At 40.7% G+C, this 26,772-nt stretch overlaps 1 protein-coding gene across 1 annotated transcript in view; it reads left to right on the forward strand.

Annotated features, from left to right (window-relative positions):
* The window catches only part of tgfbr3 (transforming growth factor, beta receptor III), a 147,055-nt gene extending 123,783 nt beyond the window's left edge, over positions 1–23,272 (forward strand). The window contains exons 15-17 of the mRNA XM_014169092.2: positions 5,597–5,647; positions 5,837–5,944; positions 20,419–23,272. Coding sequence (XP_014024567.1) covers positions 5,597–5,647; positions 5,837–5,944; positions 20,419–20,540 — 281 coding nt within the window. The 3' untranslated portion in view covers positions 20,541–23,272. The remainder of the gene's footprint in view (positions 1–5,596; positions 5,648–5,836; positions 5,945–20,418) is intronic.
* The last annotated feature ends 3,500 nt before the right edge of the window (positions 23,273–26,772 follow it).

A 26,772-nucleotide genomic window follows, 5' to 3' on the forward strand; every position in this document is an offset into this window, starting at 1 on the left:
CCCATTTGCTGTTTTCACTGCCAGGGCTTTTCCAATCAGCTTCCCCTTATGGGGTGATTACATCAACAAGTGGACTGTGGTCAGTGGGTGGGATGAGTTAACCCCTTTTGACTCACAAGGTGCGTCCCAAATGGCACCCTTTTCCCTATGGGTCCTGGTCAAAAGTAGTGCACTATAAAAGGAATAGGCTGCCATTTAGGATGCAATACTTGACTCACAGGTTTAATCATACTGTGTTAATCACTAAGGGCTGCCATTGTTCCCAGAGCAAATGAAGCATGGCAAACAGTAATGGGGACTTGGGGAGTGTTTACTAATGGACTTGATTTGGCCTGTGTTAACGAATGAGCACCATGCCACTGCAGGGCCTGAATATTGGGCACAGACTCAGGCTGCGTCAGAAACGGCACCCTATTCCCTATATAGTACATTACGCAAATGTTCCGGTGCATGTGTTTAAGTAAGCACAGATATGCCAAAAAATGTAATGAAAAAAAGACTGCTGGGCTCAGAAACCATGCTTTTAATACAAAGGCATCTCTAATGGTGAGATGGCAAAGAAAACAAGCAGTCTTTTCAAAGCGGCTGGAGTCCTGCACTGGACAGGATCCCAATGAGTTCAGCTTGATCTACAAATCAAAGAGGGCAGTTTGGTGCACGGAAAAACATAAATGCCTCAAAGCTCAGCCATCAAAGCTACATTTACTGCCTCACAGAATCAATACATTTTCGAAGTTTTTATGGAACTGCGAGCTGTAAGGAAATGTTAACAAAATCATCCATTTCCCCCTAGTTACCCACATGAAAAAATTACTACCGTTTACTATAGAATATTACAGTAGTTACTATAGAATTTTATAGTAAACTGTAGTATGCTGTAGAACACTATACTACACACTGCAGTATCCCTTGATCATGTGTAATACTTACTATAGAATGTTATAGTATACTGTAGAATACAATCGTAAATACAACAGTTTTATCCCAAAAAATAAGCAGTAGTAAATACTACAGTAATGTCCGCAAAAATGCCATAGTCCACAAAAACACTTCAGTAAGTACTACAGTATTTAATTTGCATGTACCCTTCCCATTCCCTCCCCATATCAACATTTGTGCCACCCATAAGTGAGAAACCTAAATGGCAAGTATAGACCATATAGTGTGTTGCCTACAGGTCATACAAAGGACCAGAAGCTCTGAACTCTCTATTCAGAACCCAGTCATACCTACCTACAGGTCCTGGAAAATTTGCACTTTTAGTATTTCTCCAATAGGTTTCCTGAAGGAGAAAGCCTCCACTTCTATGTCAAAGATAATAAAACAAAAACACTATAGTAAATATTACACTAATTGTTACACACGTCGTATAGAGGAGACCAAGGCGCAGTGTGTAGAGTGCTCATTGTTGTGTATTTTAATGGAAACGAACACTAGACAAAAATAACAAAATGACAGCCAACAGTTCCATCAGGTTTACAAAACTAAACAGAAAGCAACTACCCACAAAACCAAAGGGAAAAATGGGCATGCCTAAGTATGGCTTCCAATCAGAGACATCGACGCCAGGACAGCGGAGTTCCGTAGACACCTGAAACCCCACCTCTTTAAGGAATACCTGGGATAGGATATAGTAATCCTTCTACCCCCCCACCAAAAAAAAGATATAGATGTACTATTGTAAAGTGGTTGTTCCACTGGATATCTTAAGGTGAATGCACCAATTTGTAAGTCGCTCTGGATAAGAGCGTCTGCTAAATGACGTAAATGTAAATGAGACACCAATAGACAGCTGCCTCTGATTGGAAACCATACCCGGCCAAAACATAGAAAACAAAAACATAGAATGCCCACCCACCTATCACAGCCTGACCTAACTAAACAGAGAAAACACAGCTCTCCTAGGTCAGAGCATGACACTAATGTCCTCAAAAACACTACAATAAATACTACAGTATACTACAATCTGCAAAAACACTACATTAATTACTATAGTATATATTAGTTTTATTTTATTACAGTATTTATACTATAGTTAACTGTAAATACTACAGTATACTACAGTAAATACAAATTTCAAGTTTTAGTACATTGAAAGGCCTTTCTTGCAAGCTCTAAACCCAACAATGCAGTAATCAATAACAATGTAATACTAAAAATAACATAAGGTACAACAAAAACACGCAAGAAATAAGAAATAAAAAGAATACGAGAAAGTAAGTAAGCATACTATATACAGGGTCAGTTCCTGTACCATATTTACAATGTGCAGGGATACTGGAGTGATACTGGAGTGGTAGATATGTAAATACTACAGTATTCACTGTGTTTATGCCGACTTTAGTCCACAAAAACACTACAGTGAATACTACAGGAAGGTCTGCAAAAACACTGCAGTGAATACTATAGTATTTATACCAGTGTACTATATTATTTTGTCATGTGGTTATTAGTGAAAGAGATAGTAGCTGTGTTCGAATACTCATACTAACTGTACTATTGTGAAGTAAATTGAGTATGTTGTATGCTTATTGGTCATAGAATGGATATAGTTAGTATGCCAAAAGTTCCCTTAACGTCTTACTAAATTCGGAGTTTACAAGTAGTGGACACTTTCCGTGCTTTTAGGGCCGATAATGCAATTCTTCAGAAAATTGTGTAGTTTCACTACGTTTTCAGATTTGAAGAATATGGTGGAAAATTTGCAGCCGAAGTTCGACGAGAACGGATAAAAATTCGTTGCTTTAACTAATTGTGACTAATGTTATGAAACATGTTGAGCAATGTAATAAAGTAATGACTTTTCAAATAAGTTACGTTACACGTTATGTTAGCTGATAATTTGTTAGCTACGTTATCCTTACGAACCGCATAGCATATCATTACAGCAGTATGTACCGGTATGTTAGCTGGCTACCTAACGTTAGTTGGCAACTAATACATCATTGAACTTACCAGTATATTAACTATATGCTATCTAATTAACTACCCAATGTTTATTGACTTGATTATTCACGTCATTCTTAGCTTAGCTAAGTGGTATAGTCGTTGTGCGTTCTCAATGGACATTGTTCATTCTGGCTACCTACTCCAATTTCAGAGCACTCGTTGAATATGGCCGGTGTCAGTAAATATCGGGGGAAAAAGTGTAATTCAATTATTGCCACCAACGCTCTGGATAACATGAAAACAGCCTAACCAGTTCTGCTAGGGCGAGAAAAATGGTCAGAGTGAGGTGTTCTCTCATTCGTGTCTGGAAGTAGCTAGCAAGTTAGCTTGGGTGCTTGACTGCGGTTGAGGTCAGAACGCTTTGATCAACCCTACTCTTCGGCCAGAGCGTCCAGTTTGCGCTCTGAACGCTCCTAGAGCTAAACGCTCTGAATTTACGAACAGACAATCTGACAATGCTCTGAATTTATGAGCGCACTCTGGCACTCCAGATTGAATTGACGAACACACACAAAATCGTAAAATGTCTAGCTAGTAATTTGTTATGCTAACAAGCTAGCGAGAGGTTGCATAGCAACAGCATCAACTTCCAGTAGACAGGCAAAGCGCTAGTATGCTCAACTGAAAGGATACTGTTCGTTTACAGTATACTAAAATGAACTAGTAGTATATAGTCATTAAGTATGTAGTATACAGTATGTTAGTATGGGTATTCGAACACAGATAGTGAGTAGTGTTGAATAGTGGTAAGAACCTTGAGCTACAAAAATAAGTCTCCCCACACTTGAATCAGATGCAGGTTTCAGTGCTAAGCTTCAGATAAAATATATAATTTGCTAAGCTTTCAGTCAACAGGCAACTTTGTTAGAGTACCGCCATTTTGAATCCCCTGTTCCATATCTCCCTATGCCTTCCTTTGACTTGTTTACAGTACAGAAATTATACAACACATAAAACTGTCTGACTGAGTGCCTGTTAGCTGACTGACTGACAGTAAGTTGTGCATCCAAGTCAACTGGCGTATCGTTTATCTGAATACAGACCTCGGATGTCAAGGATCTCACAGGGACTCCATTTGTCAATTCTACACACTTTGGGGAGACGGGTTGGAGTTCAGGGTTCAGAGGTTAAGAGAAACAAGGCACCACATCACTGAAGGAGTGTTCTGTTCCACTCTGTGAACAGCAAAGTCTGGGCAAACAAATGACGTTGACTCTATTGAGCGGCTATCGTTTCAGGGTCAACTGTGCCTAGAGCATAAGGAGATGAGAACATTGCCATGCCTTAAGTTTCCTTTCTGTCTTTCACTCTGTCTCTCTCCCCCTCTCTCTCGCTGTTCCTCTCACACATGTAGCGGAGCTGAGATCATTGTGAAAGCTACATAAGTATGAAGAACAAAGCTTTGCTTCTTACATTGAGAATGGTTGGACCTCAGGGTGTCTTTCATACTGTTGTCAGATGTGCTAGTTGCAGAGTTGATCTGGGAGGAAGACACAGCTGACCACTCAACCATATTTATTAGAGCACATGGGCGGGCGAGGCTAGGCGGGAACAGGGCAGTGACCCTTACACAGAACCTCAGAGCTATCACCCATACTCGGAACCTCAGCCGGCCCAAAACCCCAACATAGGTGGGGCTATCCATTCATAGTCTGACCTGGCTTAGAAAGTTCTTCTGCTATGGTCTTTTCATACGTTGTTTCATAATTCATAAACTACAACAGTACTGTAAAATGAATCTCCATGAGTAGTAGTTTAATCACAGCGGCTCCTCTATCCTCTCCCCTGACCTGGAACTCGTTGGGCGTCTCTGGGTGTTAACGGGTCAGCTTAGCATTCTCTACATAACAGGCCAAAAGGAACAGATAAGACTGGAGAGGAGGAGGAGTGGGAGGGAGGGATGGAGGGGATAGATTGGGAGATGGAGGGGGGGACTGTCACGGAGCGGTTTGGAGGGGAGGGGGAAAGGATGGAGGATTGAAGATAGGGGGAGCTGTCGTGTTACCAAAATCTCCTGTGATGGTTCTGTCATCGTCTGTCACGAGGGAATGAAAACCCAAAGGTGTTCTTTCCCAGAATAGCTGTTCATTGTGCCGGGGTCTTGGACCCGGACCAAGCCTGCTCTTGAGTTCGCCTCTACACAATAAGCACCATTGTATTGTTTGTTCAGAAGTAATTAGAAGCTAATTTGACTTTTGAAAGCCATCCAGATGACTGGAAATGAAGGAGTAAGCTGAGACCTGTTAGAAGTCAACAGGTTCATCTCCTTTGATTGTGTACTACTTATGACCAGGGCACGTAGGGCTCTGGCCAAAAGAAATGCACTTTATTGGGGACCGGGTGCCATTTGATACATAGTTAAGTTTCTGTTAGTTAGCTACTGGAACTGCATTGAGTTGCATCAGATCTCTGTACCACATTCGTTAGAACTACAGTTATCAACACAATGTCATTTTCAGCATCTGGTTAATCCAAGGTAGTTATGTCCATTGGGTTGCTCAGCTTCCATTCATAGGCACTGGCACTTTACGTCACAGCAAGTGTTCTTGACTCTTCAACGCGTAGTTGAGATGTGGTGTTTTCATGCATCTACAAATGTGTTACATTGTTGTTCTGTGTTAACGCCAGCCTGTGTTTTATGTTTCAGTGCCTCCCACCCGCACGGCACCACAAGGCCCTCCTGACCCACCAGGGGAAAGTAAGTCAATCATTGCTAGGTGATTCTAAACCAATGGTTTTTGTATGTCAGGATTTTAAATCACTTTGACAAAATAACTGTTGACCAGATTGAGTTATGTCATTTGCATATAACTTGTTTTCATACGGTCATGTCCAGAGAAAAAGAAATGCTGTTGAATAAAAAAAATTGGCCTTTTCTCTCCCTCAGCTGTTTTATATGTGTTGGACACCCCGACCGTGGTTGGGATCGCCTTCGCCGCATTTGTGATTGGGGCCTTGTTGACCGGAGCCCTGTGGTTCATCTACTCTCATACAGGTACGTCATTCTGACCTGTCCCTTTACCTACTGTATCTGGAGACAAAGGTAGGTCTTGCCATGCAGAGCTTCCTTAAAAAGAGACCTTGGTATCAATGGGACTCCCTGCCTAAATAAAGGTTAAATAAATAAATACATCATACAGTTACATCTACACTGGCATACTACTTAGAATGTATACCCAACACATTGCTTCATTTCAAGTGGAATGGAACATTCAATAGTGGTATGCTAGTTTGGAACGTAGACCCTCATTGTCACGTATTGTATACATCTGAATTCTGTCCCTTTACCTGCTGCTGCATCAGGTCGTACCTGCTGGCCCTCATGCAAGACTGAAGGTTTCACCTTGATGGTAACCTCTCGTCACCAGGGTTAGGCTCAATTCGAATTGAAGGCAGTTAATTAGGGAAGTAAACTAAAATTACAATTCAAAAATCGGGAAAAAAATTAGCTGAAAAGTAGAAGGTAGTCATTTCAATAGTTTTTACATTTCTGAATTTTTCATTCAAATCACTTCCTGAATTGACTGACTTCAATTCAAATTGAGCCCAACTCTGATGGAAAGACAACACCATCTAAAGAATGTCCTAAACATCACAGTGCCAGAATGCTGCTATTCTATAATCGGAAAACATCCAAGAGCTGACAGAGGCGAGTTAACAATAACACATTGACTCCTCTACTGTAAATATATCCTGTTTGTCAGCATAAGCGGCTCTTCTTTTTCCTGCCTTTGAATGGGTCTTAGGTCCTGTGGGGTGGTCAGGAGTGGTCGGTGAGTATTCTCGGACACAATGGCCTCTGCTCGGACAGAGAGGGGACTGGCTGGAAGCTGGAATTTCCCCTGTCCATTTTGTGGTGCACTCGCCATTCGGCTCGCAGGAAGAGAGACACAATCTGTCTGTTAGACGCCAAGACCTTCCCCTCCAGCATCCCCATTCTGGTGAACTCTGATCCCTGCTGACCTTTAGTAGGAAGTGTGGTGGTCCCTGAAGCCTGCAGAGGACACTCCAGCACATACTGTAGAACAAAACAGGCCTGTCTGTGCTGGCTGGCTGACCGTGGATCTGCCTGGCCTGCCATTATGTTGGTGACCCCTCTTCATCCATTCCTGATGTGTTCTACACAGTAAAATCATTCATAAACAGGATCAGTGAGTTCTGTGTTGAGGACCCTAGCAGCATACACTCTTAGAAAAAAGGGTTCCAAAAGGGTTCTTTGTGGGGGGATAGGGTTTTAGCTTTTTGGAATACAAGGGTTCTTTGTAAGGCAAAGGGTTCTACCTAGAACCTTTAACATCCTAAGAACAGTTTTTTGGGAAGAAAGCATTCTTTGATGATGCAAGAAGGATTCTTTGGAAGGCAAGAAGGGTTCTACATAGAACCATATATCATATTTCCCAGCATGCTTTATGGCAGGGAGATTTACAGAATTGTTTGTTTTACTGTAATATATGTGTTTTTGCATTGATTGTTTGATACATTTTATGCTACACAAAGATAAATAACAAAGTTTCCTAAACTAATCCAATATATTGCACCCGTTACTGAGATGGTTGTTCCAGTTTCAATACTGAGACTACATCAATCATCTAATCTTCCCGACCCCGGCAGTCTTTTAGAATGCAGGTTGCGGGTGATTAACAATTCCACTTGTTGGATATCCTAACTCTGTCTGGATTCCAATAGTAATTACACATCACTTTGCAAGCCAGCATAATGTGACTTGCCGGCCTGATGTGGCCTGTAAACCAGGAGATTCCTAACACCCCTGTGTTAGGGTACAACTAGGCCGTCAAAGTAATCCTTTTACATTAAATGTATTGTCATAAATAATTACATTTTAAAGGGTAATAAGGCTAGTGGAAATGTTCATAGAGGTTTCTAGGATGAACCCTCCAAAGATAAAAAGCTTCCCGGTAGTACCCTTCATAGACGGTTCTAGGAAGAACCTTTTTAGATTATAAAATTGTTCTTGGTAGAACCCTTCCTAGAGGGTTCTAGGTAGAACCATATACAGGGGGTTCTTTGAATAACCCTACATAGAGGGTTCTAGATAGAACCCTCTGCAAAGGGTTCTACCTAGCACCATAAAGGGTTCCACTATGGGGACAAACAGAAGAACCCTGTATGGTTCTACTTAGCACCTTTTTTTCTAAGAGTGCATAGAACAGACCAGTACTGTATTCTGTCCGCCGGTTTAGCCAGCCCTGTGTACTGTATACTACTATGCTGTTGTTGGCCCCTCTTCACCAATCCATGATGTGTTCTCAGTGGGAAACTGTGAAATCTCTTCATGAATAGAATCAGGGAGTTCTAATGAATTTCCTTAGGTGGGATAATAAAGTTGATCTAATCTAGGTGAGATCATTACAGAGCTGTGTGTCAGATACAGTATAATGTAGAAGCAGTAGGGTAACAGTAGTAATGGGGGGGGGGGGGGAATCCATACAGTTACATATTGCAATATTTCTTAAGGACGATATTGATACTTTGACTGCAAGTATCGCATTTTTGCTAGGTAACGTTAGCTAGTGCCAGTTTGCTGTATGTTCGCCAAACTCCGGTATTTTTCATACTATAGCTTGTTTTCCATCTTCTTTTTAAATAGTGAGCCAACATGTTTTCGGCACCATGACTGATCAAAACTAATTTTCTCATGTTCTCTCGTCTCTCTGTAGCAGACACAATTGAAGTCGGAAGTTTACATACACTTAGGTTGGAGTCATTAAAACTCGTTTTTCAACCACTCCACAAATTTCTTGTTAACAAGTCAGTTAGGACATCTACTTTGTGCATGACACAAGTAATTTTTCCAACAATTGTTTACAGACATATTATTTCACTTATAATTCACTGTATCACAATTCCAGTGGGTCAGAAGTTTACATACACTAAGCTGACTGTGCCTTTAAACAGCTTGGAAAATTCCAGAAAATTATGTCATGGCTTTAGAAGCTTCTGATAGGCTAATTGACATAATTTGAGTCAATTGGAGGTGTACCTGTGAATGTATTTCAGGCCTACCTTCAAACTCAGTGCCTCTTTGCTTGACATCATGGGAAAATCCAAACAAATCAGCCAAGACATCAGAAACAAATAGTGGCCCTCCACAAGTCTGGTTCATCCTTGGGAACAATTTCCAAACGCCTGAAGGTACCACGTTCATCTGTACAAACAATAGTACGCAAGTATAAACACCATGGGACCACGCAGCCGTCATAGCGCTCAGGAAGGAGACGCGTTCTGTTTCCTAGAGATGAACGTACTTTGGTGAGAAAAGTGCAAATAAATCCCAGAACAACAGCAAAGGACCTTGTGAAGATGCTGGAGGAAACAGGTACAAAGTATCTATATCCACAGTAAAACAAGTCCTATGTTGACATAACCTGAAAGGACGCTCAGCAAGGAAGAAGCCACTGCTACCACCATAAAAAAGCCAGACTACGGTTTGCAACTGCATATGGGGACAAAGATCGTACTTTTTGGAGAAATGTCCTCTGTGATGAAACAAAAATATAACTGTTTGGCCATAATGACCATCGTTATGTTTTGAGGAAAAAGGGGGAGGCTTGCAAGCCAAAGAACACCATCCCAACCGTGAAGCACGGGGGTGGCAGCATCATGTTGTGGGGGTGCTTTGCTGCAGGAGGGACTGGTGCACTTCACAAAATAGATGGCATCATGAGGCAGGAAAATTATGTGGATATATTGAAGCAACATCTCAAGACATCAGTCAGGAAGTTAAAGCTTGGTCACAAATGGGTCTTCAAAATGGACAATGACCCCAAGCATACTTCCAAAGTTGTGGCGAAATGTCTTAAGGACAACAAAGTCAAGGTATTGGAATGGCCATCACAAAGCCCTGACCTCAAACCTATAGAAAATGAGTGGGCAGAACTGAAAATGCGTGTGGAGCAAAGAGGCCTACAATCCTGACTCCGTTACACCAGCTCTGTCAGGAGGAATGGGCCAAAATTCACCCAACTTATTGTGAGAAGCTTGTGGAAGGCTACCCGAAATGTTTGACCCAAGTTAAACAATTTAAAGGCAATGCTACCAAATACTAATTGAGTGTATGTAAACTTCTGACCCACTGGGAATGTGATGAAAGAAATGAAAGCTGAAATAAATAAACTATTATCCTGACATTTCACATTCATAAAATAAAGTGGTGATCCTAACTGACCTAAGACAGGGAATTTTTACTAGGATTAAATGTCAGGAATTGTGAAAAACTGAGTTTTAATGTATTTGGCGAAGGTGTATGTAAACTTCCGACTTCAACTGATATAGTGAGCAATATTTTTGGAACATCAAATGGCAATAAAATCGCATTATTGATTTGCAATACATATAGAATCGTGAGAATCGCAATACATATCGTATCGGCATCTAAGTATCGTGATAATACTGTATCGTGAGGTCTGTGGAAGTTCCCAGCCCTAGGCATCAGGCAGTCGTTTTACTGCTGTCTCCTGAGAAGTGCACATTGGATTAGTGTTTAAAACTCCACTGAGGTATATTTCAGTTCATATAAATATACATATGAACAACAACTTACATACGCACGCAAACAATGACTTCATCTCATCTGCCCAGACCTGCATGCTCACACACCCATCCCTAATGCCTGCATTACTGTTTGCCACTTGGCCTTAAATTGTACCAATTAGTTTTCTTCAGTCGCCCGTGCTATTTCATTATTTAAATAATAAATCATTCGATTTTTCCATTGTGTTAATGATTGCGGATTGATTGGTTTTCCATGTTTTTAGTATACATTTTTTCAAGATGAGTGATGAAAAGACAATCCTCCAGTGCATTGGGCATTTCACTACACCCCCATGTCTTGAAATAGGCAGACAGATGGATTAAAAGTAAGTTTACATTGTAATACTTCTGACAGCCAACTTTCTAGCTCCGCCCATAACTTTTGGACTTTATGGCCGGGGTGTTCATTTCTACAGCTCGTTGGAGCGATCAGGTGTTAGCGTGATTTACCTTATCTTCATCACTCTTGTTTATACTAGCACCTCTTTAAAACGTCCACTTCATAACACTTTTATGAGTTTCCTATAGAGACCCACCATAAGAAACCCAAGCCTTAGATTGGCCTGTGGCCCAAAGATAGTTGAGGTCAGAAGTTGAATTTCTTTAGGGAAACGGGTGTATGGAATGTAGTTCGATTAGGAGAGTAAAGCCCTTTTTAGAAGTGATTTTTAAAAAACACTGCAGGCATGTGGTTTTAATATTGGTGTTATAGCTAGTGGTTCCTCTGTTGGATCATAACAGGCAGAGAGGATTAGGTTGCATCCCAAATGGCACTCTATTTCCTATACAGTGCTCTACTTTTGATGAGGTCCATATAGCTATGGTCAAAAGTAGTGCACTATATAGGGAATAGGGTACTATTTGGGATGCATCCCTATTCTATTCTGCTGTGGTCTTGGAAACTATTGACTTGTAAGACCAACATATCCCTACATGGAAACATTGGCATAGTCAAGTTTACTCCAAGAATATATATTTTCTCAAAAACACCTTAAAATATCTGCGGCAGAATATTTGTTTAAACCAGTGAATGATGAAACATCAAATATACCCACACATATCCCCTCAGGAGGCGAGGGACAATGTTAAATACAGGTTTGTTCACATTAAATGCCAAAACCACAAAAAAAAGTATCTACACTGTCTCACCCACTCACAAAACATTAACCTTGGTCTGTGTGGACCCCATTTGGCTAAATCCTTTAAAGAAAACTCTAAGATGACTGAAGCATTCTCCTGATGGCTCAAAACGGACCCCTTCACCAGACTAGGCATGAGAACACATTCTAATCAGGTAGCAGTGTGAACTGTGGTTTCCCTTATCAGACTCTGCAGATAGGACTGCTAGCTCCTACTTTGATATTCCCCATAACTGGTATAGAAGTTCACAAGTAGACCCAGGGGAGTGGAGGGTCTACTCTCAAGTATTCTTCTTTATCATTATCTTGTGTTTGCAGCCACAGGGAAAGGGACATTTATTTAATACATTTTTTAAATAAGAGATATTTCAACATAAACTGAAACCGCTATGAGAAAGTTGTTTATTCAACAAGATCTCACTTCGGTATTCAATGTTTGTCCAGGGGGAGGATAATCAGCTATGGGTGAAGTAAAAGTAGGTAAGGATTAAGGTTGTTAAAACAGAAAAAACTTGATACTTAAGTTTAAGCATTCATTCCGACTGGTTAAGGTAAGGGTTAAGGTTTGGGATAAGGTTAAAACAGAAAAAAAATCTAACGAGAGCCTTGCACTGGGATTGAACCCTCGATCCTCAGAGCCGAAGCGCGTGGTTTATGCCCTTCCTCTGGCCCCATCCACAACGACCAAGCCGAGAGCCTACTAGATGGTAATACATGCTCACATTGCCCCTTTTGGACGGTATTGAAGGCATCTCCCGATGTCCTAGGGACCTGGACAAACGTTGAATACTGAAGTCTATCGTCTGGTAGGCTGGTGTGATCTCGCTGGTTTATTAAAGCAATGAGAGTGTCTTCAGTACAGTAGTGCATCCTGTTTATACAGGACGTGATAAGTACTAACCCCAGTATCCCTCTATTTTAGGACATGGTACGGTAGGAATTTGGGCTGCATCCCAAATGGTACCCTATTCCCTAAATAGTGCACTACTTTTGAACAGAGCTCTAATGCCATTTGGGATGCAGTTGTGGAGGAAGGCTATAAAGTTATAAAAGAGGAACTGTGATCTTGCGGCCTGTGTTGGGATAGATCTCACCAAACGTTAAGGAGGTTGCCCCCGGAGACAGGGAGTGGGAGTTACCCGGGCTCCGAATGGAATGTGTGATGGAACAGGGTCAATAGGCTGTTGCTTCACTTCAACGACAAGTGATGTCACCATATGAGACACTTCTCAATCTGGCCAGATGGTTCACAATAACATTTACAACAACATTGCATTTGATTTATATAGACTATTTGGATGGCTCATCATGAGATTTATAGATGCGTTTGTTTATAAGCTTTTTGTTTGTTCAAACTCTGTGAGAGTATGGTGGAACGCCAAGTATGTTTTTAGGGGTGAATAATAACTTCCATTTCTGTTGAATTTTCACTTAGGGTGTTTTCATACTTGGTCACTTTCAGACAATTTTTGTGAACTTTGTACAGTTTGCTTAATTTTTTGTGTGCAGTGTGAACACTCCAAAAAATTGAGGCAATCTCGAGAGGTGGTCTGAGTTTGGTTCGCTTGAATTCTGCGTTTCTGTTCCCCTTTTTAGGGCAATGCGAACACAAAGCTCCCCATGTTCGCTTGCCATTATCCCCGCACCACACACTAGACTACTGCAACACAGTTTCCCATGCCATAACTCCTCACATTGGTACCACAAAAGACAGAAGATGATGATTTGCAGGTTTGCGGAAAAAAGGGCTGTTTTTGGATATTGATTAGCGATTGTCAAGAATGCACAGAAATTCCTAAATATGTGTAATGTTTAGTTCGGATTATTTGTTAGCCATTTTTTGATCTATAGGCTAAGAGAGCTTCATAAACTGTTAATTCGATTGTGGGATTTGAATAGTGGGAGAAGACAACAACATATTTGTTCAGAATCAGAACATACAGGTGGTGTAGGGTACAAAATCAATTCTAGCTCTTAAAGTGGCAGTAGCCTACATTGGTTGTTCAATTTTCAATTACAGATTTATTTAATCTGCAGTTATTATTCTGCTATTTATTCTTTTACTAATAATATTTACATGTTAATAGTATCTTCTCATTAAAACAATTGTCTCATATTTTAACTAAATGCAATCTATTAGCTTCCAAAATGTAAGTAGGAAGTTCCAAAATGTAAGTCTGAAGTTTACATACACCATAGTCGAATACATTTAAACATTTAACCGACTTGCCAAAACTATAGTTTGTTAACAAGACATTTGTGGAGTGGTTGAAAACGAGTTTTAATGACTCCAACCTAAGTGTAGGTAAACTTCCGACTACAACTGTATATCTACAGTAGCTGTCCGATAACACATTCTGATGGAATGACTTTCCCTGAACTTTGGGTTTTTACAGAGTGCATTGAGTGAATATTGGGAAAATATCTTGGTTCCTTTCTAAGCATAGCAATGTAGAGGACTCGGACCACAAAATAGGTGAAGTAAACTAGCAAAAGAGTTGAGTCCTCATTCAAAGGCAAGATTTGCCCCTTAGAGTCCTACTAGGAGGCGAACTGACTTTGTTATTGAAGTTTTCTTAGAGAGAGAATGGACACAGAGAAGATAAGTTAAAGAGAGCTGAGGCCTTTTGTGTTTGAAAGCCCATGCAGGGTTCTGTGTGTATATGGACTGTGTTTAGCTGGAGCTCTTTGGCAACGCTGCTCTGTCAAACATTAGAGCAGAGAGAGAGACGAGGGGTCCTAAAGAGGGAACCAGACAGGCTGTGGGCCCAGAGCAACGTAACACACACACACACACACACACACACACCAGGGGAGGCTCCTCAGAGGAGAAAGGGGAGGAACCTCTTCCTCAGTGAATTTCAGAAAATTAAAATAGTCAAACATTAAACATTTTGCAGCATGAACTGACATGGTTTCCACCCAATTCAAAGGATTAGAGAATGAATCTAGTACTAAAAGCATAAGCTACAGCTAGCTAGCACTGCAGTGCATGAAATGTGGTGAGTAGTTGACTCAAAGAGGGAGAAAGACAATACAGTGGTTCCACCTTTAAAGGTTGTGTCATTCTGCAGCACACCTTGCGGGCTGCTGCAGCACACCTTGCGGGCTGCTGCAGCATTCTGTGGCACATTATTTAATAGTCAGTAATTTTTTCTGTTAATGCAAGTTAGTGCTAGTTTGACCACCAGAGGGCATCTTTGAGAAGCATTTGACAGTCTTCTGGCATTACCAGAGAATTTAAAACCTTTTTTGTAATAACGTAGTATATGGGATAGATTTTAAGAAATGTGGCTTCATTAATTTGATTAATATTATGGTGTTTCTATTCCGAGAAAAACTAAAAACGAAACCCTCAGGGTTTCCGTTAGGATGGAATGGAAAATATGGCGCTGTACAACGTGTCGGTCGGGAGTAGGCTACAGCATAAGAGGATTGGGGGATTCTAAATTGTTTGCCTTCATTAGACAACTTTGTTCCAATAGTTCTGTAAATCAGTGATATTTATTCCCATAGTAATGTGGATCCATAACTAAATCAACATCTGTATTTTGAAAGAGTATTTGTATCATTATTTTATTATCGAAAGCATAATGCATTATGGGGCGGCAGGTAGCCCAGTGGTTAGAGTGTTGGACTTGTAACCGAAAGTTTGCTAGATCGAATCCCCGAGCTGACAAGGTAAAAATCTGTCGCTCTGCCCCTGAACAAGGCAGTTAACCCACTGTTCCTAGGCAGTCATTGAAAATAAGAATTTGTTCTTAACTGACTTGCCTAGTTAAATAAAGGTAAAAAAATGTTAAATAAAGAAATACTGTAATCACAGTCAGAAGACAGTTGAAGAAACTTGCGTGGAATTATTGAAAGGCTCAGTAAGGAATGTTTTTTATTTATTTATTTGTTTATTTATTTACGTATAATGAGTGCTCTAACTCCCCCCTGCGACGGTCTGGAGCAATGAAGCCGTGATGCCGTGGTACCTCTAAGTCCCGCAGCGTAAGCTCGCAACTTTTAAAGGAAGAACCACAGTAGTTGAACAGTTTTGAACAAATTGAGAGAGAGAGAGCTAAACTCAGCAAAAAAAGAAACACCTCTCATTGTCAACTGTGTTTATTTTCAGTAAACTTAACATGTGTAAATATTTGTATGAACATAACAACATTCAACAATTGAGACAAACTGAACAAGTTCCACAGACATGTGACTAACAGAAATGGAATAATGTGTCCCTGAACAACGGGGGGTCAAAATGAAAAGTAACAGTCAGTATCTGGTGTGGCCACCAACTGCATTAAGTACTGCAGTGCATCTCCTCCTCATGGACAGCACCAGATTTGCCAGTTCTTGCTGTGAGATGTTACCCCACTCTTCCACCAAGGCAACTGAAAGTTCCTGGACATTTCTGGGGGGAATGGCCCTAGCCCTCACCCTCCAATCCAACAGATCCCAGACGTGCTCAATGGGATTGAGATCCGGGCTCTTCGCTGGCCATGGCAGACCACTGACATTCCTGTCTTGCAGGAAATCACGCACAGAACGAGCAGTATGGCTGGTGTTATTGTCATGCTGGATGGAGGTTCATGTCAGGATGAGCCTGCAGGAAGGGTACCACATGAGGGAGGAGGATGTCTTCCCTGTAACGCACAGCGTTGAGATTGCCCGCAATGACAACAAGCTCAGTCCGATGATGCTGTGACACACTGCCCTAGACCATGACGGACCCTCCACCTCCAAATCGATCATAAGCTCATTCCTTCGAAGGATAAACGCGAATCCGACGTCACCCTTGGTGAGACAAAACCGTGACTCGTCAGTAAAGAGCACTTTTTGCCATTCCTATCTGATCCAGCGACGGTGGGTTTGTGCCCATAGGTGATGTTGTTTCCGGTGATGTCTGGTGAGGACCTGCCTTACAACAGGCCTACAAGCCCTCAGTCCAGCCTCTCTCAGCCTATTGTGGACAGTCTGAGCACTGATGGAGGGATTGTGCGTTCCTGGTGTAACTCGGGCAGCTGTTGTTGTCCCACAGGTTTGATGTTCAGATGTACCATTCCTGTGCAGGTGTTGTTGTGCGTGGTCTGCCGCTGCGAGGACGATCAGCTGTCCGTCCTGTCTCCCTGTAGCGCTGTCAGGCATCTCACAGTACAGACATTGCAATCTATTGCCCTGGCCACATCTGCAGTCCTCATGCCTCCTTGCAGCATGCCTAAGGCACGTTCACACAGATGGGCAGGGACCCTGGGCATCTTTCTTTTGGTGTTTTTCAGAGTCAGTAGAAAGGCCTATTTAGTGTCCTAAGTTTTCATAACTGTGACCTTAATTGCCTACCGTCTGTAAGCTGTTAGTGTCTTAACGACCGTTCCACAGGTGCATGTTCATTCATTGTTTATGGTTTGTTGAACAAGCATGGGAAACAGTGTTTAAACCCTATACAATGAAGATCTGTGAAGTTATTTGGATTTTTACGAATTATCTTTGAAAGACAGGGTCCTGAAAAAGGGACGTTTCTTTTTTTGCTGAGTTTATATTTCATTGTATATATTTTTTTCACTTACTTAGCTTGCGTCAAATGCAGCTAGCTAGTTTAGCCTACTCAAATACCCGGATCAAACAGAGAGGGATGCTATGTTAGCTAGCTGGATATGGCTATCCACACTGGAACTTTTCCAAGTCAAGGTGGTTTTATCAATTTATTGCCACCTGGGCCCGCCAGTGTAATTGCTAGGCTGCTTGCTGCTGATTGTACACTGCACTGCATGATTGTAGCGGGTTTACTAACGCGTTGGTTATAGTAGCTATAGTGTGTAACAACGATGTAGACTGTGTAACGGTTAGCGGTCATGATATGAAAATGGAAAGTTTTTTTTCGCCTGATGTGTTGTGCACTGGTCCACAAACGAAAGGAAAAAGTGAGAGGAGGAGAGCACCTAGAAAGATGCAAGAAGGAATTATACAACGAGCTGTTTGTATGTGGCTGCTATGAAAGTGAACTGTGTTTTCGTGTGATTAGGAGTTTATTCATTGCTCCGATTCTGTTGAAATGGAAGTAAATATACCTCAATTTGTCCAATAAGCTCTCCTTTGCAACTGTTGGACTAATGATTACACCCTAGGTCTGCTAGATGCAGGCAAGAGTGAGCAAGGTGGTATTGAAAGTGTCACTCTCTGTCACCTTGATTACAAAAATTATCTCGATCTGTGCACCTACGTTGTCCATTTTCATTCATTTGGCTTGGTTGTAGCAACCTCATGATGGGTACAAGGAAAATTCCAGTATCATGTAGTAGCCTAAATCTATCAATGTTACATTGAGCTGGGGGAATGGAAATGAATGACAGTCATCCAATTTGCTGTAATAGAAAAAAGGCCATGTTAAAAAATAAAAAAATCATCCTCCCTCATCTTAAATGGCACCGATTGCACTGCACTCACACATTCACACACGCAAAACATAAATTACAGTAATACCTAAACACAGAACCACTTCAGAAACCAACAAAGATCAATATGGTAGATGTGGACTGCGTACCAAATGACACACTATTCACTTCATAGCAGTGGTCACCAACCGGTCAATTGCTATCGAATGGTCGATCTCCAAGGCATTCCTAGTCGATCACCAAACATTTCTGTAAAAAAATGGTTAATGTAAAAAAAAAAAAAAACGATAAAGCTTTTAGTTACAATTTTTAAAATTTGTTTCACGCTGTTGGCGGTAGGTGCTCTTGATTCAGCAGCCCTAGCGCCGGAAAGGCAAAGTGTTCCCATCATGTGTCTGAAGGTAGACCTCCGCCTACCCGACAGCGACAGAGAGCAAATCAAGTGCTCTTATAGGACTACCACTGGCCAATCAGATTGCTCAGATCACCGTGTCTGCACAGTTTCCTCAAGCCGTAGACTGAAAAAAGAAGCCTCGAACGCACAGCAAAGTTGATACCTTTTAAAACCATGACTAGAGAGAGACTCAACGAATACAGCAAAGAGCTGCTGTTTTTAGGATTAAGTTCATGTTTAAGTTGTTATTCGGCGTTGTCAACACTTTGTTCAACACTTTTTTTATAAGCCATAAAATGTGCGTTCTGCCTACTTCCACTCATGCTACAACCAGCACTGCAGCTGCAATGAATGAGTATAGCAATGTGTTCCGATGAGCTTGTTATTATTAGCGGCTTGTGACTTTTTTTAAATATCGAAGAATATTTAATTTTCGCTGGTCATAGGAGTAATGCAGTACAACTTGAGTTTTGGCATCAGCTGGAAGACTGTCCCCTTTTCTCAGCGGAGGGAGAGCGGAGGGACGGTGAGTTGGGTGAGAGGCAGCCTCACAGCTGCTCCCCCCTTCTCTCAGACTGACCATCAGATGCAGGCCATCAGTCCAGTAAACACATTTTAAGCAAATGATTATGCTCACTCAGCAGTGCCTCACAAGTAATACAACAAATGATCTATTACCAGTGTGATCATATGCCTACATTTTTGTTAAATTTTATTTCAAATTGGTCTGAGAAGAACAACATTGGCTGGGCAATTCAAGCATAGCTAATATGCAGTGATAATGTATTGGGCCTATAGCTTAGTGAACAAACCTCATTGCTACAGAACTGTTTTTAATTGGTTAATGTTTTCATAGGCTTATATTTTTATAAGTCATGTTTAAGACAGATCTGAGCGGTAGATCTCGGCTTGCTTTTTGACTCTTAGAAAAGGTTGGTGGCTACTGCTTTATAGTGTACCACTTTTCACCAGGACAAATCCTCTATGGTCCTCACTAAGCTATGCAGGAAGGAAGACAGCTCAGCTTGCAAACAAACAACGGACGGAGTGCATTTTAATACCAGAAGCACAGTGTGCCAGATATGTAAAACAAACACAGGGATTTTTTCAGATGCCTTCAGTTTCCAGTCAGACAAGCTTTCCAAACAAATGGAAGCATTTTTAGTTGCCTCCTAACTTTCTGTCTCCAGCTCTGTAGCCCAGGAATCTACAAGCGAGAATGCTCATTTAAACCCAGAACAATAAACAAGTCAGTGGTTTGAGATCCAGGCAGAAGGCCTCTGTCTCATGTTTATTCTGCTACATCTGCTAAAGCTATGCTAATTGCTTGCAGATAACAGAGGGGAGACAGCCTTCCCTGTGGCTCAGTTGGTAGAGCATGGTGTGTGCAACGCCAGGGTTGTGGGTTCGATTCCCACGGGGGGCCAGTACAAAAAAAAAAAATGCATGAAATCAAAATGAAATGTATGTATTCACTACTGTAAGTCGCTCTGGATAAGAGCCTCTGCTAAATGACTAAAATGTAAAATGGGAGAGCTGGATTGAGAAACCTCAATTCAGTTCTTTCCATTTGAGACACTCCGCTTTGATTGGCTGACTTAAAGGAGTTGAGTCCTTGTGTGTTAGGCGACTGGTCACCACATGGGACAACCAGTATCACTGGGAGAACTAAGGAGATTCATTTAAACATCAGTCTTACCAGATTGAGCCTGTGGCCTCTAGATAACAAGACATCTTGAATAAATGGCAGTGGCACAGAAGAACATAGCTGAAATTTGTCTAATTATGATGTATTGTATCAACCCTTATCTCTCTCTCTCTTTCCCTCTATCCCCCTTCCCTCCCCCTCTCTCCCCCTTCCCTCCCTCACGCAATCTTCTCTCACTCTTCTCTGTTTTTTTTACTTCTCTCCCTCTCTGTCTCTCTCTATTCTTTTTGCTCTTCCTCCTCTTTCTCCCCCACCCCTCTCCCCCTCTCTTCCCAACCCTTCCCCCTCCATATCCAGGTGATACAGCTGGCCGACAGCAGGCCCAGAAGCCCCAGCCCCCAGCCTCAGAGAACAGCAGTGCGGCCCACAGTATTGGCAGCACACAAAGCACGCCCTGTTCCAGCAGCAGCACAGCGTAGCCTTGGGGCCAGTCCGGGGCCAGCGGAGAAGGAGCCCCCCACCCCTCCGCAGGGCCACAGGAAGGGCCACACGGGTCACAGGGAACTGGGTTTGCTAACATTTGTTTCCCCGCTCGATGAAAGGAATTATTTTGGGATGCTTTGTGAAAACAAAGAAGAAGAATATATTAAAAAAGAAGAAAAGAAGACAAAAAAACAACAAAAGGATTTTGTAAGAAAAAAAAAATTACCTGATGATGTCGCTGGTTAAATTCGATGTGTACCATTTTATTTCAACACAAGTCGTTAATGTTTTGTGACAGAGCTACTGTACTGGAAGGACTGGTCTGAAGGGGAAATAGTACTAATACCACAGAAAGGCAACAAGGCCTCACATCTCTAGAGCGATAGAACTCGAGCTACGGACAAGAAACAACTGTTAGTGAAATACCAGCCTTTTTTCTTATCCAAATGCTGCTTTTTCTGCAACCACAACAGAGAATTTTGTTTTGACCTTAAATGTCTAGTTTAAGCTGTAAACAAGCTAGTGTACACCAATAGCACTGGAGACAGTAAAGCTGCCTGTCTGCACACAGCATCTGTGAGTGTTAGCAAGACTAGTGAGAGGAACAACATGGCCGTCAACCAGAGTGCCTGTTAACCCCTATCGAAATGCTATATGAATAAGAGATGCTACCTCCTATCCACATGCTATAGGAGATGGCCAAATCAACCAGTTGAATCATAGAGCAATAGTGTGAGAAGGAGCCTCTCAGCAGTCTCTTTTCCCCTCAAAGCCAGATAGAGTAAAGCATCCTGCCATGTGCTATTAATCACTTGGAATCTGAAAGGACTTAATAACCAAGAAAGATATATACATAGATAGATAGATAGATAGATAGATAGATAGATAGATAGATAGATAGATAGATAGATAGATAGATAGATAGATAGATAGATACCAAGAAATGTGAAAGACAAAAGTAATGTGAAAGATATCTTGATGAACCCTGTTTGCGAGCCAGCTAGTCATGATAATCGGTCGGGACTTTGGCAACGCATCCATCTAAACACACTTGTTGTTACAACATTGATGACAAAGTATCAGCAGTGTGCATTTGGTCATATTGAGTGATGATTGCTTTGCAGTCCTTAGTCTCAAGTTTGATTGGTGTTACACAGCTTGGCTTTCGGCAGTATGGGTTTCTCTTATACTATATAGAAATAGCCATTGTAAAGCTATATATATATATATATATATATATATATATATTTTTGCAACTATTGTAAATAATCTAAAATGTTATAAGGAGAAAGTCCAAATATAATGTGCAAGTTTGTGTGCATTAGAAGCCTTATGCATATTATGTTGTTAAATAAGACATGGTAAAGTGGCTATGTTTGGCCAGTATTCCCATATATACTTTAATGTTTTATGTTTGTATCCACTGTGAGGTAACTAAAATGCTACATGCCGCAGTGTTGGATCATAAATATATACAGTATTGTAATTGGGCATTACATTTGGGGCACAGTAATTGGGCATTACATTTAAACCACAAAAACAACGTTCTATTCTATCTGGGTCCGACACCACTAGACCTTCAGCAGTTTTCATTCTGATTGTACATAATAATGTTGTACACAATTTCATACCAACATTTACATTATTCAAAGCAAATAATTGATATAGTTGAGATTGTGGAATGAAAATATAAGCCAAAATAGTCATTGTCTGGTTTTGCTGTTCTAATGTTCAGTAAATCTGACTCAGATTTTAAATGTTCAAGTTTATTTTCTGTATGTGATAAATACATTGTCAATCTTACTCACCAGGGCATGAAATAGTTCAACGTTGCCATATACTGGCGCCATCTTGTAATCTTAAAGGTGTACTTGTTCCGACAAACATTCCGCATCCTGATTATTTACGCTCTGGTGTCATGTTCAAAATGTATTGTTTCTCTCTGTGTTTATAGACATATTTATTTTATTTTTATTTTACCTTTATTTAACATGGCAAGTCAGTTAATTAAGAACAAATTCTTATTTTCAATGACGGCCTAGGAACAGAGGGTTAACTGCCTTGTTCAGGGGCAGAACGACAGATTTTTACCTTGTCAGCTCGGGGATTCGATTTCGCAACCCTTCGGTCACTAGTCCAACGCTCTAACCACTAGGTTACCTGCCGCCCCAGTATGGGCACTTAGATGTACATAATTGTGTACATAATTGTACTAATATGGCTGACCCTGTAAAACAACACATTTCACTGCACCTATTCAGTGTATGTGACAATACATGTTTTTTTTATGTCATGTGCCATGCTAATGCAAAGCCAAAAGAGTCCCACCGTCATAGAATCCATGAATGTTCTCTGGTGTGCCTTTACTTTTAGTATTTGGGGGGTTTGAATAGAAAAATACATTTTAGGAGAAAAGGGATGGTTTGTACTAATTTTACTGTATGTTTGGAAGTGTAAAAGAAAACCCAATACATTAGGTAAACGTAATTTGCATTAGACCCTACTTTTATGTGTTAAGTGTTTTATCTCAAAGTTTTGAGCCTGGGTTGTATGTAAACATGTGTAGCTGTCTCCAGAGAAGAAAACAGAGTATAAATATATTTGTGGATAAAATTATATATATTTGAAAGTATTTACCTAGAGACAATCTATTGTTGACTCTTTGAGTACTGTGAATTTTTTTGTGTTGTGCTCTTTCTATTTTTCATAAATGTGCATTTGGAAAGTATTCAGAACCCTTCCCTTTTTTCACAATTTGTTACGTTACAACCTTATTCTAAAATTGATTCAATATTTTCCCCCCTCAATCTACACACAATACCCTATCATGACGTTTTTAGACATTTTTGCAAATTGATTAAAAATAGGTATTTAGGCCCTTTGCTATGAGACTCAAATTGAGCTCGGGTGCATCCTGTTTCCATTGATCATCCTTCAGATGTTTCTACAACTTGATTGGAGTCCACCTGTGGTAAATTCAATTGATTGGACATGATTTGGAAAGGCACACACCTGTCTTTATAAGGTCCCACAGTTGACAGTATATGACAGAGCAAAAAACAAGTCATGAGGTCGAAGGAATTGTGCGTAGCGCTCCGAAACAGGATTGTGTCGAGGCACAGATCTGGGGAAGGGTACCAAAGAATTTCTGCAGCATTAAAGGTCCCCAAGAACAGTGGCCTCCATCATTCTTAAATGGAAGAAGTTTGGAACCACCAGGACTCTTCTTAGAGCTGGCCGACCAGCCAAACTGAGCAATCGGGGGAGAAGGGCCTTGGTCAGGGAGGTGACCAAGAACCCAATGTTCACTCTGACAGAGCTCTAGAGTTCCTCTGTGAAGATGGGGGAACCTTCCAGAAGGACAACCATCTCTGCAGCACTCCACCAATCAGGCCTTTATTGTAGAGTGGCCAGACAGAAGCCACTTGTTAGTGAAAGGCACATGACAGCCTGCTTGGAATTTGCCAAAAGTCCATAAGAAACACAATTCTTTGGTCTGATGAAACCAAGATTGAACTTTTGGCCTGAATGCCAAGCATCATGTCTGGAGGAAACCTGGCACCTTCCCTACGGTGATGCATGGTGGTGGCAGCATCATACTGTGGGGATGTTTTTCAGTGGCAGGGACTATAAAACTAGTCAGGATTGAGGGAAAGATGAACGGAGCAAAGTACAGAGAGATCCTTGTTTAAAATCTGCTCCAGAGCGCTCAGGACCTCAGACAGGCGAACGTTCCCCTTCCAACAGGACAACGACCCTAAGCACACAGCCAAGACAACGCAGGACTGGCTCCGGGACAAGTCTCTGAATGTCCTTGAGGGGCCTGGACTTGAACCCGATCAAACATCTTTGCATAGACCTGAAAATAGCTGTGCATCGATGCTCCCCATCCAACCTGACAGCTTGAGAGGATCTGCAGAGAAGAATGGGAGAAACTCCCCAAATACAGGTGTGCCAATCTTGTAGCGTCATACCCGAGAAGACTTGAGGCTGTAATCGCTGCCAAAGGGGCTTCAACTAAATACTGGGTCTGAATACTTATGTAAATGTGATATTTCTAAAAACCTGCTTTTGCGTTGTCATTATGGGGTATTTTGTGAAGGTTGATCAGGGGGAAAAACGATTTAATCTATTTTAGAATAAGGCTGTAATGTAACAAAATGTAGAAAAAGTCAAGGTGTCTGAATACTCTCCGAAGGCACTGTATATTACTTTATACATTTCTGTTTCTAAAAAAAATATCTAACTTTTTTAGCAATTTTCTTCATGTGATGTTTTGATTTTAAGAACATTTCCAAACCCAATAGTTCTCACTCCGTGTTGAATTTGGTTCCATTGACTACCTTAAAAGGATACCGTTTTTAATGAATTTGTTCTATGTAAACATGGAGACGATTAGATATTGTATAGCATTACAAAAGTAATAAATTTGAAACCCACATCTAACATATGAACACGAATGTGACATTATTGATAATATAAGTAAGCAAGACTAAAGTGCTATATAAACACAATGAAATAGTAGTATAACATTTTATTTTCATAAATCAAAAGAAAAGATTTTCTGTATAGTCTGTTCCTATGACATATTCATCTGTCGTAGTACAGGTTTAGTTGTATTCATACTCTCTGAACTCTGGTCTTAATCAATGTCTTGTTCTGTGATTTTGCCAGAAAAGTTTTTCCTTTTTTTGTTTTAGCTATAGTGTATGTGAGTTCTCTCTGAAATGTTGCTTTCTCTAGTGGAATGGCAGTCTTCACCATTCATCATTTGCATTGATAACATTCCTGTATTTCACTGGCTTTTCTTACTGACTGCGCGACGTTTACCCATGAACCTGTCTCCTCCTTTTATCTCCTCCCTGTCTAACGGGGTACAGGAGGTTGAGGACCTTCATATTCCCATTATTGTCCAAATACCTATGAAGAGGAATAACCTCCCTGTAGGAAGTTCCATCTGAAATTACACTTTATGAATTTGTATTCGATTAGACATTGTCTTTGTAAGTTAAGATTGCAAATCACTATTAGTAAATCTTACAGTGATACAGTATTGTGCAAAGTAGCACAGGGGAGGTTTTCTGGTTACAGCCAACCTGTAACCAGAAAGTACAGTACATAATAACAAATTGTATTGCTTTAGTTGTTTGAACCTTTTATCAACGTTTATCTACCTCATTTTGTGAGTTTGTGTGTGTGTGCTGAATGTGTATGAATATGTATGTACTTGTGTGAGAGAAAAAGAGAGAGCTGTGTTCTACTATTTAATATGTTGTAATGGTTGAAAGGGCTCTATGTTTTTCTGTACAGTGCTTTCAGAAAGTCTTCATACCCCTTAACTTATTCCACATTTTGTTGTTACAGCCTGAAGTCAAAATGGATTAAATAGATTTTTATTCTACACACAACACCCCCATAATGACAAAGTGAAAACATGTTTTTAGAAATGTTATCAAATTTATTGAAAATTAAATACAGAAATAATACCTTTGGCAGCGATTACAGCTGTGAGCCTTTATGAGTAAGTCTATAAGAGCTTTCCACACCTGGAAGGTGCAAAATTTGCCCATTATTCTTTTCAACATTCTTCAAGCTCTGTCAAATTGGTTGTTGATCATTGCTAGACAATAATTTTCAGGTCTTGCCATAGTTTTTCAAGTAGATTTAAGTCAAAACTGTAAGTCGGCCACTCAGGAACATTCACTGTCTTCTTGGTAAGCAACTCCCGTGTAGATTTGGCCTTGTGTTTTAGGTTATTGTCCTGCTGAAGGGTGAATTCATCTCCCAGTGTCTGGTGAAAAACATATAACCAGGTTTTCTTCAAGGATTTTGCCTCTTAGCTATCCTGAAAAACTCCCCAGTCCTTAACGATTACAAGCATACCCGTAACATGATGCAGCCTCCAATATGGTTGACCATATGGAGAGTGGTACTCAGTAATGTGTTCTATTGGATATTGCCCCAAACATAACACTTTGTATTCAGGACAATTTTTAGCAGTATTACTTTAGTGCTTCCTTATTTTCACTCTGTCTATTATGTTAGTATTGTGGAGTCACTACAATGTTGTTGATCCATCATTCTTTTTCTCCTATCACAGCCATTATACTCTAACTGTTTTACATCCACCATTGGCCTCAATGGTGAAATCACTGAGCGGTTTATATATCATTGTAGTGACTGGGTGTATTGATACACCATCCAGAGTGTAACTAATAACTTCACCAT

Source organism: Salmo salar, chromosome ssa23 (assembly GCF_905237065.1).
Source record: "Salmo salar chromosome ssa23, Ssal_v3.1, whole genome shotgun sequence".
Lineage (NCBI taxonomy): Eukaryota > Metazoa > Chordata > Actinopteri > Salmoniformes > Salmonidae > Salmo > Salmo salar.